General features: G+C 42.8%; 1 protein-coding gene across 2 annotated transcripts in view; it reads right to left on the bottom strand.

Annotated features, from left to right (window-relative positions):
* Nucleotides 1-17228, bottom strand: part of MASP1 (MBL associated serine protease 1) — a 55549-nt gene that overhangs the window by 27292 nt on the left and 11029 nt on the right. For both annotated transcript variants that reach the window (XM_082654568.1, XM_082654567.1), the window contains exons 3-4: nucleotides 2880-3057; nucleotides 1114-1245 (exon numbers count right to left, since the gene is read on the bottom strand). In XM_082654568.1, coding sequence (XP_082510694.1) covers nucleotides 1114-1245; nucleotides 2880-3057 — 310 coding nt within the window. The remainder of the gene's footprint in view (nucleotides 1-1113; nucleotides 1246-2879; nucleotides 3058-17228) is intronic.

Here is a 17228-nt window from a genome sequence, read left to right on the forward strand (position 1 = left end):
CTTAGCCCCTCTGTACTCAGCACATAGTAGATACTCAATAAATACTTACTGAATGAAAACCATGGAAAATACAACCCTGTTCAAGAAAACTCCTGTTATGTGCCTGCTTTGTACTGATGGGTCCTATAGGGTTTTATTTGGAAGTAAGTAGACGTTTTTGAAGGAGAAAGGAAAAAAAATTCTTGTTTCCAGCCTTTCCCTCCTCCAATGATCCCTCACTCAGCTTCCAAGTGATCTTTCTAAAACGCAGATCCTTACCCTGAAGTCATACTAATCTACTGGCAATTCCCCAAGCATTCCAAATTCTGTCATGCTTCTGTATGTTTGCAGAAGCTGTTCTCTCTGCCTGGAGTGCCCTCCTTTCCTTGTTATTTCTCCTTCATCAAGGGCACCATCTCTGAGAAGTGCTTGCTCACTGCTCTGTGCAGACTCAGGTCTGATGGTACCATGTCCACACTTCTTTTACAGCACTTACTACATTTTACCATTTTCCTATGTGGCTATTACCTGCTAGCCAGGAGGTCTTCATGGAAAGTGGCCGAGTCCTCCTATTTCTCCACCCCTGCCTCAGCCTGGAGACTGTGGCAGAGAAGGCACACTGATGAGAGGTGAAAGCAAAGGGAGCTAGAAGGAATGGGACGTTTTCTTGCCACCTCTGTCTTTGCCTCTCTCTTCCCTCTTCTCTCCCTTGCACTGAGGTTCTCTCTATCAACAGAGGAACTTGAGGGGCCATGAAAGAGCAGGAAAAAAGGACCTAGTGGGTGAAGCCTAGTTTATGGTTCAGGACTGGGAAACCTGGGTTTTCCCTTGACTTGGCCAGTTACTTACAGTAGAAGAGGAAATAGGGACTAAGGAGCAGAAATTCCTGCTGCCCAGGAAGAAAGATGGCCTAGAGGCTAGGGCTTCTGAAATGCGGTCCTCTGAGAACCTGAACCCGACTTCCAGGCTGGTGGGCATTTCAGCATCTTTATCCCTGTGGTATCTGAGGCACAGCTCTCTGATTTAATTTTAAATCATACCTACTGCACATCTGTCCTTCCTCTGAGCCTCCCCTAATCTTATCGGAAAATATGGCGCATAATGGTGATGCACAGAATCATCGCTGGGCCCCACCTCGGCAGGTCCTGTTGTCTGTGTGGAGGATGTAGCCGAAGCGGCAGGAGCAGTAGTAGCCGCCGATGTAGTTATGGCAGTAGTGGTCACAGGACAGCTCCTCGTCTTCCCGCTCCATGCACTCGTCCACATCTGCGGGGCAGGTAGAGCCTCTCAGTCAACCAGTTCATGTGTGATGGTGAAGACAACAGCCAACATCTACAGAGCACTCAGTATGGGCCACTCACTGTGTTGCGAGGTTCCTGCATCCCTCATTTAAGCCTCACCGAAGGCCCATAAGTAGCCACTATCTCCATTTACAAATGAAGACACTTACCCAAGATCACAGAGAGCCTGGTTGAAACCCAGGCAACCTGACTCCTGGTGGTGCCACTGTTCTCTAACAGTTGTGATAATAGTAAGCAGGACCATTATGATCCCCTTTCTATAGATGATGAAGCTGAGACTTAGAGCCATTAAAGAACTTACTCCGAGTCACACCAAGAGTTAAGTGGTGGAGTCAGCATTCAAATCAAGGTGGGCTGGCTCTAGAATCCGGGCTCTTAACCTCTCCTCCATGCTGCTTCTCTCTTTATAAGTCACTATGGGGGTCAAGCCCTATCCTAGGCGTTGGAAATACAAGGATAAAAAGATGTATGTTCTCAACCCAGTTTAAAAATTGGAACATATATTCCTTCCCAAAAGATACAGGAATGGCCATGAAGCACATGAAAAGATGCTCAGCATCACTAGGCACCAGGGAAATGCAAATTAAAACCATAATGAAGTACCACTACATACCCCACGGAATGGTTAAACATTTTTTAATTGATAACATCAAATGTTGGTGAGGATAAGGAGCAGCCAGAACTCTCATACGTTGGTGGAGAGATACAAAATGGTGCAAACACTTTGGAAAAAGTTTGACAATTTCTTATAGAACTAAACATACACCTACCCTATGACTCAGCAATTCTGCTCCTAGATCTATACCCTGCAGAAGTGAAAACATGTTTGCAAAATGGCTTGTACAAAAAGGTTCATAGAAATTTTATTGAGAGCCAAAATATGGATAGAACCCAGGTGTCCAACAATAGGAGAATGGATAAATAGACTGCAGTATATTCATACAATGGAAAATTACTCTGCTAGGAAAAGAAACAATTACTGATGCATTGCAACAACATGAATGAATATCAAAAACTTTATGCTGAGTAAAAAAATCCTCACCTCACAAAATATATTCTGTATGTGTTCCTTTATATGTAGTTTTGGAAGTGGCAAAGCTAATCTATGGAGGGAAAAAAATCAGGACAGTTGTGGCCTCTAAAGGAGGTGGGAGTGGGTTGCAGTTGGGAAGGAGCACAAGGGAACTTTTTGGGTTAGTGATAAAGCTCAACATCTTTTTAGGGGTTTGTGTTAGACACAAATATAAATTTTTGAAAATTTAAATGTACTTAAGATTTGTGCATTTCATTGAATGTAAATTTTACATTAAAAGGAAAAAAATGTGAATAGATTAGATAAACAATATACATGCTAAAGTATTTAGGAAGAAGAGTACTGATGTCTGTAATTTATTTTGAAATGCATCAAAAAAGATGAATTAATGGATAGAGGATAGATAGATGGATAGATAAGTGATAGAGCAAATGCAGTAAGACATTACTGGTAGAATCTATGTGGTGAGTATAAGGTGTTCATTTTAAAGAAGAGAGCACAAGGCACTTTTAATCTTGATAGAGAAAGGGAGACCCGGGGATGAGCCACCCACTTCTCTAACTTACCCACAGCCATGTAGTGGGCCTCAAAGCCTGTGAATCGCTCCTCGTTGGAGAAATCTGAACGGAAAGTGATAGACATGAAGGAGCCAGGGGAGAGGACCACTTCCTGGCCAGGGGTCTGTTCTGTGTCTGTGGTCTCCCTGCCACAGAAGGTTGCCAGCACCTGCTCCTCAGTTTCTACCTTTAGGGTCAAAGAGAAAGGGAACAAGATGAGCACCTTCCCAAATTAGCTCTTCTCTGCTGGTCTCCAGGAGAAAGGACGGAGGGGCTGCCCACAAGTAGACCAGGCAGCCTGGGAAAGCCAGAGAAAGGGGTTTAGGGATTCTGGGATTTGAGGAAAGACACATTACAGGTTAAGTCAATGTGGCCGTCCAGCCACTGTTTCACTCGTTTTGTTTAGGTCCATCAAAAGTAGCTTGGCATTTGTCATTCCTGTTGACAACAAAATGGCTTATTTGTTAAAAATAGCTCAATGTTAAAATAAATAAATTTTAACATTGGATAATAGAATAAATAAGAGCTAGATAATCTCACAGATTCTATACGCAACAGGAACTTACATTTCCAGGAAAAGAAAGTTTATACACAATATAAGTCATTCATTGAACATTCAGTGTGTGCCTGCCACAGAGCAAAGCGTGGGGTGGGGATGATGGGAGATGAGTAAGACACAGAGCTGTCACGGGGAGGCAGTGTTCAGGGGGAGAAAAACAGAGACAGAGCTATCATACAGTGTGACAAGTGTCTCATTGAGGATGCACTCAGAAGGAGGTGAAGGATCCCCGTTAGAATGTATGCTGCAAGAGAGTGAGACTTTAATTAATTAATTACTTGATTACTTAATTAATTACTTAATTACTTATTGATATATCTGAGTTTTATTTATAAAATGATACAATATCTGTATCAGAAGTGGAAGTTTTAAAAAAATTGCATATGCTTTTCATTATTTTTATTGAAGTATAGTTGCTTAATAGTGTGTTATTTTCAGGTGTACAACAAAGTGATTCAGTTATACATATGTATGCATCTATTCTTTTTCAGATTCTTTTCTTCATAGATGTATCTTCAGTGCATGGTGCAGGACCTAGAACATAGCAGTTACCCAATAAATATTTGTCATTAAGAACTAAAAGTGCAAGACATATTCTGAGAACAATGAGATGCCAGGGAGTCTGTGGGGATTGTAGGAGGAGATATATTTGGAGGAATAAGTTGAAACTAGATTACAGTTGACCTTGAATTACATAATAACAAGTGACTCAATTCTGTGAGTAAAGGGAAGACGTAATCAGAACTGTATTTAATAGGTAGTCTTAATAATACAGAAACTACTGGAGTCACCCAGAAATAGGTGCCTTTGTGTTAAGACTCAGATGCAAATATTGCCTATTTGCTAAAGAATTCCTACTTTGCAAGAGTCTGAGGCCCTGGGTAAATTCAGAGACCCAAGGAGAGATTCTAAACTGATTGCCTAAGGCAGAATTTATGTGTTTGGTTTGGGAAGCACAGTGTTGTAGCTGGTTGGTATATTTATTTGACTACCAATACTTGGCCTACCTACCACTCTATCATTTACACCTACCGCGATCCTTTTAAAGTAGTGTTTCTGTTTGCAACCTCTAGACTGGTATTTTAACCAAGATGCGAGAGAAAAATCTCTGACCAAGAATGATTTCTGCTGCCTTTCAAAGTCATTAAAGAAAGTTCTCAAAGGCTGCCTATCTCTAGTAGCTTCTAATGAATTCATTGTTTTGTTCATTAGTTTAGTATGTCAGAAGTATCTTAACATTTGACACTTCTGTTTTGAAACTAATGATTTATTTATTTAAAATAAGTGGGAGTTTTAAAGAAAAACAATTTGCCCTGGCAACAAAACACAAGGACAATTAATCACTAACTTTGGGAACTGAAGTGTAAACAGAAAATGAGATCATAGCTTTGCTATTTTTTCCTCTTCTCTGCAGATACTAGCCCAACTCACACCAGCCTTATTGCTATAGAATGTGCCTATCTGCACACAGTTGAAATGTCACTTCCTTGAACATCACAGCTGTTTTGCTGTTTTGCTGATCTGAGTTTTCCAGGTAGCTGAAGTTTTTACCTAGCTATGACTAGAAAAATTTTTTCCGGGGTAGCGGGGTATAATGCTTTTTAAAGTGCTTTATTCAAATCCCTGCTTTCTCAGGTAAAACATGCTAATCCTTCTTGGTGATCCAGGGACACTGTTATGAACATCAACTATCTTAGGGATATTGAGTTATGTAAAGTTGCTTGCCCTGCTTTGAAGGTCCCCAGACTATTATGCCTTTGCAATTCGTACGTCTTCTTTATGTAATGTTTTATTCACTGTTTTAAAATCAGTTTATTAGCTGAAATATGTTGTAAAATAGAAACCAGTTAAGCTGCTATCATTAGAACTTAATAAAAATAAGACAAAATAGATTTAGAGTGAGGGCCTGGGAGAAGGCTTCTTCTATGAGTAACTGCACAAGCTGGAATGCACTGTCTTGGTGACCTCTGCTTTGGAGTGTATGGACCTGGCATTTAGAGGTCCTGAGTATTCCTGACTCCACCATAAACTGTCATGTGGCTGACTCCTGTAGTTATCCACCTGGGAAACTAGGGGTTTCAACTTGCTGAGCTCTACACTCTCTTCCAGTCCTGACATACTAGTATTCTAACAAGTCATCATATCCATACATTAAATAAACCAACTAGAGGATGGTGAGCGGGAATTTCAGCACACAGATTACTTCCTGCTGAAGAACTTAATGAACTTGAACTTGTTTGTGGTCTATAACCATGTGATACAGAATCAATTACTAATGAAGAGTCATGCCTTGAGCATTAACACTTCCAGGCACAGCAGCCTCCTTCCTAATTCGGTATTCCCAAGGTCTCTGGGGTTCCATAGTACCTGTAGCATGGACACTTTCAAGTGAAATCAGCCAGAGATAATTTGGATTAGGGAGAGACCTAATGAAAGTCTGTGATAAACAACCTCCCTCCTTGTAACTTCCAGGCTTAAGGACCGTTTATGATGGCAGGTAAACAATCATCACCTGCAGGGCCTCACTATTCCAGAGGACAGGTAAGCACGCCCCAGCTGAGACCCATGGGGAAATCTGAGCCAGATATACCTTTAGAAGCAGGGAAGAAAAGGCCCCAGGGCCCTGGGAATTCAGCCTGCCGCTCCGAATAGAGTCCTGGAATATCAGAGCGTGGAAGGAGGGACCCTTAAGAGCTGTTTCGATCCCCATCCTTCTAGAGGAAACTGAGGTCCAGAGAGGGGCAGTGACTTGCTCAAGAGTAGAGAGATAATCATGATTCCCTGATACTTGTTTTGCTTTTGGAACTGTTTTGACCCTGGTGAAAGGAACCCACCAACCCAGAGAGTGCAAGGCAAAAGACATAGGCACTGTGCCAAACAACTTTTCTGGCTCAAGGGCCTCTTGAAACTTTATCTTGGGTGCATGGACTGTCTCCCAGAGAGGATGTGGCTCAGTGACAGCTCCGGCCATAACCTAAATAGAGGGGGTCACTGGCCCTACTTAATATCTTCAGCCCTTGCTATGATTGTAAAAATCTACAAAAACCATTGACTTCTGAGTACAGATGGAGGATTGAGCTCTGGCTTCTGTTCAGACTACCCCATTTCTAGGGTCATCGTATTAACATGATGGAGGGAAATACCTTATCAAATGAAAACACAAAATTCGTAATATTAGAGAACCATCTGGCTGGGGATCACAGACTCTTCATTTTTCTACTTCTTATGGGCAGCCATGTCCTTTCAGACTATTGTGATTTAGGGCACCAACACATGGATGCATGTCCTCAATCTGCTTTCTTTCAACTCAACTCAGCAAATATTTATATAGCAAGTTCTGTCTGCATTATAATGTGAAGGATGTCAAAAATTACTTATTTGTTGCACGTGCTTAATAAGGAAGTCCCCTGCCTCTGGGAATGTAAAATTTAGTAGGAGAATAAGTACTCAAATGTGTATGTGTTAGGGAATCACCAGATTGTAGTTATTGCAATGAAAGCTAGGAAGCCCCTGGGCTTATAAGATGGGAAAATATTGCATCCAGCTGAGGGGAATCAGAGAACACTTAAGAAGAAGAGACTGTTCTTTGATCTGGGGACTGAAAGGTGAGTAGAATTTAGGCAGGTAGAAATAGTAGGTGGAGGGTTTGGGGGGCAGAGGGGAGGACATCCAGGCAGAGGGAAAAGCGAAGTCCCAGGGGCATTAGGAGTCTCAACTGCCCCTCCCTTCCCACCACCACCTAGGAAAGGGGTTCTGTTGATGTAGGAAAGGGGTTCTATTGAGGACAGGGAACAGGGGAGAGAGATCTAAGGAAAAGAAGCCAGAGCCTGTTTTCTATGAATTTTCTACCTTAGTAGAAACAGCACAAACCTCCTAGGCAAAGCTAAGGCAGAGCAGCAGAAAACTTGGTCAAATTTCTGTGGGAGGACAGCTATGGCTGCTTTCCACATGTCCATAAGGTTACCTCACCAGAGCTTAACAAATACACTGACAGCCACCCAATGAGAAACTTGAAGCCCAGATGATTTAAATGAATCAAGCAAGGTCATGATCTAGTGAGTGGTGGCTTCAGGTTCACAATGCAGCATCCTGATTCCCTAGTCAATAATGCTCATGCTCCTTTAAGACAGGAGGCAAACAAAAAATGCTGTTCTCTACTATATGATATCACTTATATATGGAATCTAAAAAATAATATGAACTAGTGAATATAACAGAAAAGAAACAGACTCACAGATACAGAGAACAAACTAGTGGTTACCAGTGGGGGAGGGGGCAACAAAGGAGTAGGGGATTAAGAGGTACAAACTATTATGTATAAATAAATAAGCTAAAAGGATATATGTACGGCACAGGGAATATAGCCAATATTTTACAATAACTATAAATGGATTTTAACCTTTAAAGATTGTGAATCACTGTGTTGTACACCTGTAACTTATATGATATTGTACATCAACTATACCTCAATTTAAAAAAAAAAGAGGCCGTCCTATAAGCCCAAATGCCTGAGAGCTCTGCTAGTCCATGTTCCCAAGCTTCATCCTGGAGCCCCACTGACATCTTCTCTGGGCCCTTGAAGAGCTTTTCAGATTTAATTTAGGCATTCAGGGAGTGTGCTGAATTGTCCTGCTGTCAATTTAGTTAACCTCGGAACCATGTTCCCCAGAATCTCCTTCTCTCTCTAGTTCCAGGTTACTGTTGGCCAAAACAGGAACTTGTGTGGGTTTGGAAGGCAATAGTCCTTACTCTCTGGAGGTTGTTTTATGATCAGATACAGAGATGGACAGATGTAGATGTGCCAATGGGTTCTAATTGTCTTCACTCTCCTCCTCTCTGCATACAGCTCTTCTTTCCTGCTTCTGGCTCTGATGACTAAGAGTGGCCCAGGCCCACCAGAGGCTTGCAGGTGTCCCCACAGGCGTAGTAGCTGCTCAGAGCCAACAGCTTCTCATAGACTTCTCTCCATGAGCTCCCTCTTTATGACCCAACTTTGGCTTCTTCAATAGGCTTGAATTCTCAGCTTTCTCTGAAGATACCAATATTTCCACCCATGCCAGGGCTTCACGAAAATGGATAAGTGAACTGTCTGTGGTCCTCCAACTCTCTGTCTAGGAGAAGCTGGGATCTTTACTTTCCTAGCCTCTCCTATAATTACATGAGTTCTAATGCCCATAAATAGCTTTTATCTCATAATACTCACAGAGGCTCTGCTTTTCTGACTGAACTCTGACTGATACAGCCTGGAGCCACAGAAATGACCTCAAGCAAATCCAGCAAAAGGACCATCCTGCCAAGTCTAGCCTAAACTTCTGACCACAGAATCAAGAGCAAATAAAATGGATATTGTTTTGGCTACTAAATTTTGGAGTGGTTTGTTACACAGCACTAGACATGTTATAGAGAGTAAGGAAGTAATCTGGGATAAAGAGAGACACTGACCTTTGTGAACTGAAATTTTGAGAATTACAGTCTCATGCCGTCTTAGGGCCTTGAAATTTACCTTATTTAACCTCTTATTTTTCTACCACACCCTTGAAAAATTCACACCACCTTTTCACGATCAGTTGCAGAGATGAAAAACTCACTACCTTCCAAGATAGATGAGGCCATTTTGGATTATCTTTGGCTTAGAAAGTTCTTCCCTGGCCCCATAACTGGGAATATAATTGAGGGGAGGATATTCCAATTGTGGAAAAAACTTATGAACAATGATGTTTCTAGCAGTTATATATAATAATAGAAAACTGGAAACAATGTAAATACCCAATTCTAGGGGAACTGTTGCATTAGCATTAGCTTAGTTAAGCAGCTATTAATTATTGCATTAATGGAGAATTTTCAGTGATCTGGAAACATTCTTAGTAGGTTATACTAAGTGAAAAAGCAGGACAAATTGTATAGTCAATGTAATTATAACTATGTTGAAAGTATACATTGAAAATAAAAAGTGGAAGGAATTAGAGCAAACAACAATGGCTAGTGAAATGATAGGTAATTTTTCTTTTTCCTGTTTTTCTATTTTAAAAGTATTTTAAAAAGAAATTTGGGCCCACAGCTACTTCCCTCTAGCTTCTACCCAATGGCATAAAATCAGTTGGTTCAGGTCAACCAACAAAGGGAGCACACAGGTGGGGCAGCTGAACCAGCCTGGAAGTTCAGGGTTGGTTTCCAGTCTCTCCATCTCTTATAACCACCTGAGTCTTCCCTTCCTCATGGTCATGTATGGAGACCCCCTCATCACTATTTCACTTCCTTCTCTCATTTTTTTCTAGCCCTTGGGTCCCAACAAAGCTAAAAAAAGAGGTGAAATTTTTTGCTTTAATTCCACACAAACAATACGGTGAAAAATAAAATTCTGAGAAAACAATCAAGAAACTCGGAACAACTAAAATTCACATATGGCAGGGAGGGTCTCATGTCAGGGAACAGTTTTTGTGATTGTCAAGTCCAAGAGGGACCCAGAGGATGGGGTGTAAGTGGAGGTATGAGGGGAGATAGAAGAGATCCTTGGTGTGAAATTCCTGAAGACTTTAGGGGAAAGAAGAGGAGAGGGAGAGAGGGGGCATGGAGGATTGAACATTTAAGAATGTTTGTGATAAGAACATCTCTGCCCTTTTTTGGTTCTCAAGAGAGTGAGTCAAATTGTGAATTGCTTTCAATTGTGTAAGTTTTCTGTTTTTTTGGATGTAACCCCTTACTGAGACTGGATCATGTGGGACCTCATCTTTATATAAGTTGCACATGAGTCTTCACCAATTAGTATATGTTAGGAAAATTATTTAAATTCTCTGTTTTAGGTTAAATTGTATTCCCTAAAAGATATGTTCAAGTCCTAACTCTTGGACTTGATTTTATATGGAAATAGTTCTTTGCCTATGAAATTATGTTAAGATGACATCATACTGGATTAGGGTGGACCCTAACCCAATGACTGGTGTCCTTATAAGAAATGGGAAACTTGGACACAGAGACATACACAGAGGGAAGTGTGAAGACAGAGGCAGAGATTGGAGATATGCGGCCGTAGGAATGCCAAGGACTGGCAAACAACCACCAGGCAGCTATAAGAGGCAAGGAAGGATCCTTCCCTAGAGCCTTCAGAGGAAGCATGGTCCCACCAACACCTTGATTTCAGACTTCTGGCCTCCAGAACTGTGACAGAAGAAGCTGCTGTTATAAACCACCAGGTTAATGGCAATCTGTTATGGCAGCCCTAGGAATTGAATACACTCTGTATATAGGTTTTTCTCATTTGTAAAATGGTGAAAATAATAGTATTTATAAATCATAGGACTTTGTGAATATGACATGAGTTAATATATGTAAAATATTCAGAAAGTTACCTGAAATATAGTCAGCACTCAGTAAATCAGTGAGAAAAACAGGACCACTGAGATTCAGCCAACTGAGGTGACAGCTTTCTGGACTCCCAGCTAAGTGGGGCATGGGTAATTTCACATATTCAAAGAAGAATTAAGAGACTGAACCCGTCCCTAGATATTCTCTTGTTTCCTGGTTCCACTCTTTCATTCCTAATCTCACTGGGGTCATCAGCACAGACATCTCTTTTTATGAGTCCCCCCAGATCCCAGGCTGATGGGGCAGGCAGGGAACCCAGGGAGACCTTGCAACCTGGCCTCCTCATTTGGCAGGTGGCATCTTAGGTCCCTTTGGCTCTCTGAACTTTACAAGTCTCCTATCAGTCCTGGGAGGTGGGTGACATGGAAAAGATATTATCCTAATTTTATAAGAGAGGACCAGAGTAATTTAAGGGATCTCTGAAAGCTTCCATCCACAAGAGAATAATAGCAAGTCCAGGAATCCCTTTACTTTCCTGTGTGTCAAAGGATTTCTCTAGGTGTGTGAATTTAGGCCAATGATTCAGTGACAGCCCTGGGCCCAGGACCCCTGACTCACAAGTGAGTGCTCTGTGCTCCTGTGGTCGCCTTCACCGCAAGTCTGTCACCCTCCAGGGACTGGGCCAGGGGTTAACAGCTCAAACTGCTACTTTATCCAGGTGCCCAAACTGCAGTTAAATATCATGAGAAGGAGCAAAGTAAAGGTACCAGATGCCAGACAAGAACCTGGGTCTAGAAAAAAAAGGAGACGTGTGTGTGTGTGTGTGTGTGTGTGTGTGTATGTGTGTATTGCATTTCAGAAGCTCTTGAAAGCCATGTAAGTAAAAATAGCACAGCTGGTGGGGTTAAGACTCAAGTTGGCCACATTTGTGACGGGCTGCAGGTTGTTGCTTCAGTCCTGGATCAAGTCGTTTGGCCATAAAATAATAATGATGATAATAATAATAATAACAATAATAATAATAATTGTAGTAGTAGTAATAGTAATAATTCCCACTCCCCCCCCCCATGTGGAATTTCCAGTTGACAAGGTGTTTTCACCTTCTTTATTTGTTTCTGACGGCTGTCTTGTAATGATTGCACTTCAGGTAGACATTGTGATTCCCCGACCAGAGAGGTGACATGAATTTCCAAGGTCACATAGCCTAGGAGTAGCTGACCTGAGATAAAAATCCAGATGTTCTGACTTCCAGCCTTGTTCAGTAACTGGAATTACAAGACCATAGAAGGTCTGAGATAGAAAGGACATTAAAGGCTACCTATCATTTTCCTCTCTTAGATGGGGAAACTGAGGCTCAGAGAAGTGAAGTAACTGGTTGAAAGTCACATGGCCAGATAATGGCAGAGCTACCATCAGGGCCCAGATATACTGACAGTCCCAGCAAAGTGTTCTTATACATTTGTTATTCGGAGTAAAAACCTCCTAACAGAGCTGGGTAAGCCCCTAGGAAGGTATGTATCGTGTACATGCAAATGCTAGACGCCATTAACAGTGTGAGGACCTGAGACCCAGCTGGCAGGTGTTAGAGTCCCCGAATCCCTCTGCTACCAGGAGGATTGCCCAGTCGCTAGGAGGGCTCCGGGCAGAAAAGGAGACGGGCTCTAGGCAGCAGAGCACGGGGAGAAGAAAGAGCTGGTTGGGGAGGGGTGGCCGCGAGCTTGGGAAGCAAGCATCCCGCAGGTGGGAAACTGGAGGCGCCTGGCATCTCAGTGCGGCAGGGCTGGGGGGGCGTGGGTGGGAGCGTCTGGGAATCATGGCTGGGAAGGGGGGCCAGGAAGGGCTTTACTCTCATTGGCCCGTGAATGGCTTAAACTCCCCATCCACCCCTTCTGTGACTTCAGAGCCAGGCCCATTCACATGCAAATACCCTCTGGGACCGGGAAGCTGAGCCCCAGAAGGTTCAGGACAGGAAAATAGCCTGGGGACAGGCAAAAACAAAGCCTTGTTGTGTTCTTCTCCTGCAGAGGCAGCCTGGCTCCAGGTCGGTCACAGTCAGCACTGGGGTGAAAGCAGTGATTAAGTAAGTGCTGAGTGGAGAGAAGGGACCCGCCACGGGCCAGCGTCTCCAGGCACTTTCCAGGAATGTGCAAGCCGGTATATCCCTCTGCCACTGCCCAGGACCCTGCCCTCCCCAGCCCGAATGCACATCCTCAAATCTTGGAAAATTTTCAAGAGAGCTAGAATAGGGACCAAAAGACCTGGCTTCTGGTTACCGCCCTGCCACTCACATGTGTCACTTTAACCTCCCCAGGCACTGGTGCCCTGGAGCTGGCTCTTACCAACTTACAGGGGCCAGTTGTCAACTTTTCAGGGATTTTTGCAATGCTGTCGTTAAACATAGCCATCGTGAAAAACTGTTTCATAAATTTACAATTAAATAAATTATATTAAAAAGAAATAAATTATATAAAAACTCATCATCTCCTAACTATTCTATCATTTTACTATTATCTCAGCACTTGAGTTTACTAATGTCTAGAATATCTGAGTGGTGAATAGAGAGCTACCGAGGTATCTCTTCTCTGCCCTCCCAACCCACCCCCCAGTCCAGACCAGGTTGTTGATCATTGATAAGTGCACCACTGGTTCAGCCTCAGTTTTCACAAACATACTCGGTGGACCTTAATTCTATCCTCTAAGAGTCAGGAGGTCAAATGACACTTGGGTGGGAAAGCAGCTTGTAAAGTCTGCCATTGCCTGTGCGCATTAGGCAGGGACCCTATTTCCCAGGCCCCCTGGTGATGGGGCTCCCACCTGTACCTCTGTCTTCATCTCCCATCCCTGTCCCTCCTGCTCCAGCCACACTGCCAACCTTGCTCTTCTTCAAACACACCAGGCACATTCCCACTAAGGTCTTGGCTGTTCTTTCTGGTTGGGATGCTTTTCCCCAGAAAGCTACATGGCTGACTTTCTCAACTTCTTCAAGTCTTTGCTCAAATGTCACCCTTTCAACAAGGACCACCTTGATCAACATATTTCAGTGGTAACATGCACCCCACCTCACGTGGACCCTCTTTACCCTGCTCTGTTTCACTTCTTTGCCTATCACCTTACTACTCATTATATAATTAACCTGTGGATTGTGTTTAGTGTTTATTGTCTGTTCCCCCCAGTGTCATGTAAGCACCCAGCTGACCGGCACTTCTGTCTTGATTACCACTATACCCCAAGCTCTAGTAAATGGTAGGCATTCAATGAATATTTGTTGAATAAATGAATACCTCCCCTTCCCTACTTTTTCTTCTATGAGCACATCAAAGCAAACTCAAGCCCTGCTTTTTACTAAGGTGTGTCTGAGAGTGGCCTGTGTACACATAAGCACACAGATTTGCACACCGGGGCACCTATTCCCCAGAGCACTCCCACCTCACACTCACCCACACTTGCCCACATTCTCTGCCCCAGCGCTGGGAACCTTCCTTCTGTTTTCCATCACCCCAGAGCCTGTGCTGTTTGTACTTCCTTCATAAAATAAGCTTTTGTCACGCTTTTTCTGAAGCTCATTTTCACTTCCTGATTCTTCTGAATCAGCTAGAATGGATTTGGAAACCTGGTATCTCTGGAGTGAAGAATTCCACTAGGGAATACAATTGAAATTCATGAGAAATATTTACCCATTCCTCTTTTCCCTCAGGGGCAAGGCCTCCTGTCTACTCCCAGAGAATGAACAGAGCTTCGGCACTAGTTGAAGGTCGAGGGCACGTTCAGAGTAAACACAGAGCACTGCACAGAAATTAGGAGTCCGGGTTCAGAGGAGTCAGTCTTTGAGCAGGGCCATGGGAGGGACTTATCTGTCAATTACACAGCAGGATGAAGACTGACCCAACGAGGCCTGGGAAGGGAGCATCAGGGCTGGAAGGGCTTAGAGAGGCCAGCCAGTCCAATTTCCTCATTGGGCAGATGGAGAAACTGAGGCCCAGAGCAGACAAGTGACTTGCCCAATGTCTCAACAGGAGTCAGTGGCTGATCTCTAGACCAGAGCCCTTTCCTTTATGCTTACCACCAGGAGATTTTTGCTTTTTCCTGTTCTGCCCCCAGGGCTGTGCTCACTACTAGAAATAAACACAGACATAGGCCCTGAACTCCTGGGGCTGACAGTCTAGTGCAATGTCCTTGAGTTCACCATTAGACATGTGTACCACAAACAGATAAATTGAGCACTTTCCCAACCTTCATAGCTCAGACTCCAATTTTTATTTATTTATTTATTTTTTCGGTACGCGGGCCTCTCACTGTTGTGGCCTCTCCCGTTGCGGAGCACAGGCTCCGGATGCGCAGGCTCAGCGGCCATGGCTCACGGGCCCAGCCGCTCTGCGGCATGTGGGATCTTCTCGGACCGGGGCACGAACCCGTGTCCCCTGCATCGGCAGGCGGACTCTCAACCACTCTGCCACCAGGGAAGCCTGTTCAGACTCCATTTTTATAAATTTTTTTTTTCTCTCAATGTCAGAATAAAAGAGAAGGTTCTTTAACAAAATCTAGACAACACAGGAACCCTCAAGGTCCTTCAGTTTTACAAGATTTTACTAAATTTCTCTTATAGCCAGGAAGCATATCAAAATCCTGAAATCCCTACCAGGATAAAACTTGTTCTGAGAAGGGCCAAATGGAGAAACACAATCATGACTTAGGGGTAAGAAGAACAAGGATTGAAACCTGGCTTTGCTCTAAAGTCCTGGACCACAAATGCATTTAAGCTCTTGATGCTCAGTATCCTTTCCTGTAAATTAGATGTAGTAATCCCGGCTCTCCCTAGTCCATGAGAATCAAAGGAGGCAATACATCAGAAAGTGCCACAAACTTGTGTCACAACAAATGAATACACAGGAGAAATAAACAGCCTCTTGCATTTGATTAGTCCTTTCAAAGTACTTTTCCATAAATTGCCTGAAAAACTGAGTGATATGTGCAAGGTCATAGGCAGCCAGTTAGTGGTAAAGTCAGAGCAGATGAGAAAACGGACACTCATTGAGCATCTGGTGATACCAGCAAGCACTTTAGTGCTCATACCCTTGCCATCATTACCACTCTAATAATGCTTACTGAACTAATTACATAGGTGTTGGGCATATGTCAATACAGCATTTACCTCACTTGACATTCACAATAAGCCCAAGAGATAGGCATTACTGTTATCCATATTTTACAATAAATAGTGGAGGCAGGACCTAACTCTAGGTCTGAGTGGCTCTAGAGGCTGAACTCCAAACCATTGAACATGTTTGCCTTTTGCAGTACTGATTTCACTCATAGCCATCATTTCATTTAAACTCTTGCATAAACTGCAAGGAAGGTACTGTATCATTAAGTCTTTTTTTTTTTTTTTGTACCAATCACAAAACCGATGCTTAGGGAGATCAAGAAGTTTAGGGAATTACACTGTTAAATTCCTCTTTACCCTTCAAGACTTATCTCAGACATTAATTATTTCCAAAGCTTTTCTTGAACACCCAGAAATGATCACTCTACAACTTATATACTGCCCCATACTCTTGTGTTACTCTGCCCAGTTTTAGCTTATTAATTATGTACTTGTCTTATGACACACTATGAAATCATGAGTTCTTGGAGGGCAGGTACTGTCTTACTCATCTTCATGGGGCCTGTCTTTGGTGCAGTGTCCAACTTATGGTAGATTTTCAATAAAATTCTTAGACTTCATTCCATAGACAGCGGAGAACAATTGAAAGGTTTTGAGAGTTGCACAATCAAAGCAATGTTTAAGAAGATCTCTCTGGACACATGTAGAGGGTGGACCGGTTGGGGAGAGACCCACAGCTGGTAGACATTTAGGATGGTATTGCAATAAACTAGGCGAGAGGAATAAGAACTGGAACTAAAGGGCTAAAGTGGAGAGAATGGAAGAAATGTTTAATGTATCAAGAATATAAGAGGAGAAAAGTGATGTTATGTCATATGAGCATTTAACAGATGCCAGTTGAGCTATATGCACTCAATAAAAGAAGGGGAAAGAGAGAAAGAGAAAAAAGCCAAATGCAGGCTTTTATTATCTCCTTTTCCAATGAACAGATACCATGAAGTGGACTTGACAATAAGATGTGTGAATCTGCTGCTCCCTTGGTGGTTCTGGTTTCTGAGTACCTTTTTCAGTAACTATAGCTCCAGGGCTCCTTTCTCAGCACAAGTCAAACTACTTCATCTGATGCTCAACTAAAGGAACTATAGAATTTGTTGCATTTCTGGGAAAAAAAGTCTCTTCTGGACATTCTAAAAGCCAGTGCTCTACTATATTTAAGAGAGTAAGTTTGACTATAGACAGTATTTGCCTTACATTACACTTAAAAACCTAAGCATCCGTAAGATGGGGGACTCCACTGTCACTTAATATTTTTAAAAGAAGAAAAGAAAAGACTGAGAGTTTTGAGATATAAATTCTGGTCCCCGTGTGACCTTGGCCAATGAATTGCCCTTTCCAG

The sequence above is a fragment of the Grampus griseus genome (genome assembly GCF_964374135.1).
Source record: "Grampus griseus genome assembly, chromosome: 5".
Lineage (NCBI taxonomy): Eukaryota > Metazoa > Chordata > Mammalia > Artiodactyla > Delphinidae > Grampus > Grampus griseus.